The sequence below is a fragment of the Eimeria acervulina genome, genomic scaffold, assembly GCF_000499425.1.
Source record: "Eimeria acervulina Houghton genomic scaffold, Eah_scaff1907, whole genome shotgun sequence".
Classification (NCBI taxonomy): domain Eukaryota; phylum Apicomplexa; class Conoidasida; order Eucoccidiorida; family Eimeriidae; genus Eimeria; species Eimeria acervulina.
Window position 1 is genome coordinate 826 of NW_013548829.1, and position 3,297 is coordinate 4,122.

At 52.1% G+C, this 3,297-nt stretch overlaps 1 protein-coding gene across 1 annotated transcript; it reads left to right on the forward strand.

Moving 5' to 3' along the window:
- Positions 1-287: 287 nt before the first annotated feature.
- Positions 288-2,561, forward strand: EAH_00063910 (hypothetical protein, conserved; the record flags this gene model as incomplete). The annotated part of the gene is made up of 1 exon (XM_013393036.1): positions 288-2,561. One exon carries the CDS (start codon positions 288-290, stop codon positions 2,559-2,561), a length of 2,274 nt encoding a protein of 757 aa, XP_013248490.1.
- Positions 2,562-3,297: the final 736 nt, after the last annotated feature.

Below are 3,297 nucleotides of genomic sequence, written 5' to 3' on the forward strand. Positions count from 1 at the left end.
TACATGAGGTCCAGTGCATCTTCCTGTCTCCAAATCGGTTCGCGTAGCACCCACATCTAGTGACCACCATTAACTGCTGCCTCAAAACAGGGATGCGTTGCGTTATCTTTGCGTTTTGCAACTGAATCTGGACGAGCGACGAGTACTATAGGCGGTGGCAGCGCATTTGGAATGCTTGGCTTTTACTTTTTGCCAGCTTTTCATGAGCTAGCACGGTCGGCACGTCCGCCAAACCCCAGCTCGAAGACAGTATACCTCTACTCATTAGCAGGCTGTGTTCTATTCAGATGGACCCGCATCCACACCCACGTCCAGTGGGTGTTCACACGGCCTTTGCCAGCGTTGAAGATGGGTTTCCACATGCGGGACGCAAAACAGTACTTGACTGTGGTGGTCGGGCGGCTTACTCTCAATTCCCCTTCAAGAAGAATTCCTCCTACTCTTTTTCAGTACGCCTTTTAAATGTAACATTTGTTTCCTTGGCTGTTGTCTACCTCCTGTTGCGTTGTTTTGACTTTACAAGAAAAAGGTCTGGTCAGTTGACCAGATCGCTTGCAGCTAGCGACGGAAGACCGTGCCACGGATACGGGGAGGATGAGCAGAGTGAAAAAGATGGGGAAGCTGGGGGAGAGGGGGGCATTTCGATTCAGGAACATGGAGGAACTGTTTGGGGGCGTCAAGCAGAAGGTCCTTTTGAGCGTTTATTGTCGAGGACAAGGGGTGCAGTACAATTGACACCAGTGTTAACAACGACAGATTCTGGGTTTCCAAGAGGAATGTATGGATCCACTTCGAGATTAGGACAAGGTGATGAGGGTCCAACGGAATTCGATGTTGCCCATTCGGTCGGTGCTGGTCCTCAAGAACTTCCGTCTGTTCAGGAAGTGCCCGATTCTGTATCGGGTATTCAAATAAGACTCCACGTTGAAGATTCCAACAAAAATAGAAATTATGAAGGCAGATCTGGCAGGGGTTTTGCTCCAAGGCTGCGCGAGGGAGAGACGTTGCAGATGTGGGACCAAAGAAACCTACCTCCACATGTTGAGCAGGAGGTTATCACTATGTTTGAGCAAATGATCCATTGTGCATTGTCGTGCCGATTAGTTGTTCGAGCAATGACCCGACAACAACGCCTGCGTCTGGTAAATCATATGGGGAGGCTACTCGCCCTACAACTTGGAGCGCTTTCTCTTGTGCAAGAGCATCTCGAGCGTTTCCGGACAAGACTGGGTGACGCTCTTTTGAAGCTATGTAATGAAGCTCTGCTGCGCAGCGGGCAGGAAACGCACCTCGAAGAAAGCCGCCAAAGGATTCGCGAACTGCAGGCCGTAGTAGAAAAACTGAAACAACCTCGGCCGCGTTCGGAGCTGAACGTGCCGCATGTATACAGGCCGAAGATGGTGTCTCTTGTACGAACAGGTACTGTGGTAGTAGAGGTCTGCATAAAAGTACTGGAAGGACTCTCAAATTTTGAGGCAGTCAACAAAAGCAAGCCCCCACCGGATCTGATCACACAACTGGCGCTTGTTCTGAGTTATGTGTATGAAGCGCATTCCTCCTATATCGGTCGAGACTCTTTGCTGAGGCAGCATATCCTAAACTGCCAGAAATGCGTCGAATCGCAGCCTCTTCTCAGTCGCCGACATGCCCAGAGTCGCAATGAATTGATCCCTCCGTTGGATGTTTTGGTACAACAGATACGCCAAGCTGTTCGCGATGCCGGAGGCATACCGCAATCTCCATCACACGCAACAAAAACGCACCAGAATGCTGCTCCTAAATCGTCGGCTAGCGTTCAACAAGCCTCCACCTCACGGGAGCCACTAGATGAGGAAGGGATACCGACGCAGGAGCAAGAAGAATCCTACTCAGCACTGCATCCCTCTTCGACTTCGTCAGGCGCGGGACTACAAGGCCTGCAGGCCGCGGCTTTTGCAGAGCCTCGACCTCAACAACCATGGGACTTCTCAGCTCGCCACCTTCCTGACCTAGCTTATTCGGCCCAACAAGAAGTTGCAACGAGCGGCACACCGCGCTACCCGCAGTCCTTTCCATCACCATTGCCTCATCCACTGCTGAGCCCGTCGTTGCCTTCAATGCATGTTCAGCCGTATGGCTTCCAAGGCGCACTGACAAATGCTAATAGAAGGGAAGTCAATGGATTGCTTCAGATCCGTACGTCCGAACATACGGATCGGACTGCGATTCAAGCGCCAGGCGTGTCTCCGTTTCACGAAGCAGCGCCCCCTTTTCCGTCTTACCCACAATCGCCACGACGTGCATTCGCAGGGCCATATGCGCATGCTGGCTTCCAACGATATCCAAGCCACGGCGGGCACAACGTTTCTAACCAGATCGCTCCACCCTCCCTGCTTCCACCCACTGCCAGGCCTACTGTACATGCCTCTGGTGCAGCGTATGGCTGGTACTACGAAACAGTGTCACTAGGCACTCGCCAACCTGAAGCACCAGAGCAGGTGCAAGGCATGCTAGGGGACCTTTTGAAAGGCGGCCTCAAACTCGAAGATGTCTTCCCCAGTACAAAGCCTCCGGGTCAATAAACCAAGGGAGGACCGCATGCTGCATTGGGAAGAATTTCTACGCAGTGAAGAGGCAAGGCGGAAGCGAGCTCCAACGTGTGAGATGGCATGGTACTGCAAACGACTATTTTCCACGCACGTCGTCTAGGGCTTTTATCCGTTTTTTTTGTGCATCCGGTTCATCGTAGTCACTGAGATTACTCTCCCATATTTTTCCGGGTTTGGCGTTGTGAATGATATGGACAGCATACTAGGAGGTGTGCTGTGGCCTGGCTCGCTTTCGGCAATTGAGCCACCATGTGAAGCAAAAGAACGACACCCTCTGACTAGGCAGCGTTTCTTTGACAGCGTACACCTTCGGCGCACGATAACACCAGCACGAATCTGTGGAAAGCGGGACTCCAAACGCTGCGTCACCCCCTGCCTTCCGTGAAGACTTTTTCCTGCCCATGGGGAGCGCTGCTGCGCAGGCAGTGCGATTATCGTCGCTTTCCTCTGTAGTTATTTCCAGGAGATAGATGCAGGCTCCTAGCAAAGACGGGGCGCTGCGTCGGCAAGTACAACTGCTACTCAGGGAATGTTTTAGATATCCCAGATTAGCGCGTTCAACTGCAGAAAGATTCGAATGGCACGCGTAGTTAGAATAACTGGGAATGGCACGCAACAGTCGAGAGAGCACGCGTATAACGAACGTCCACCCAAAGCAGCCAGACTATTCGTCAGTCTCCAGGAATCCTGGGCATAGCGCTGTAAACTG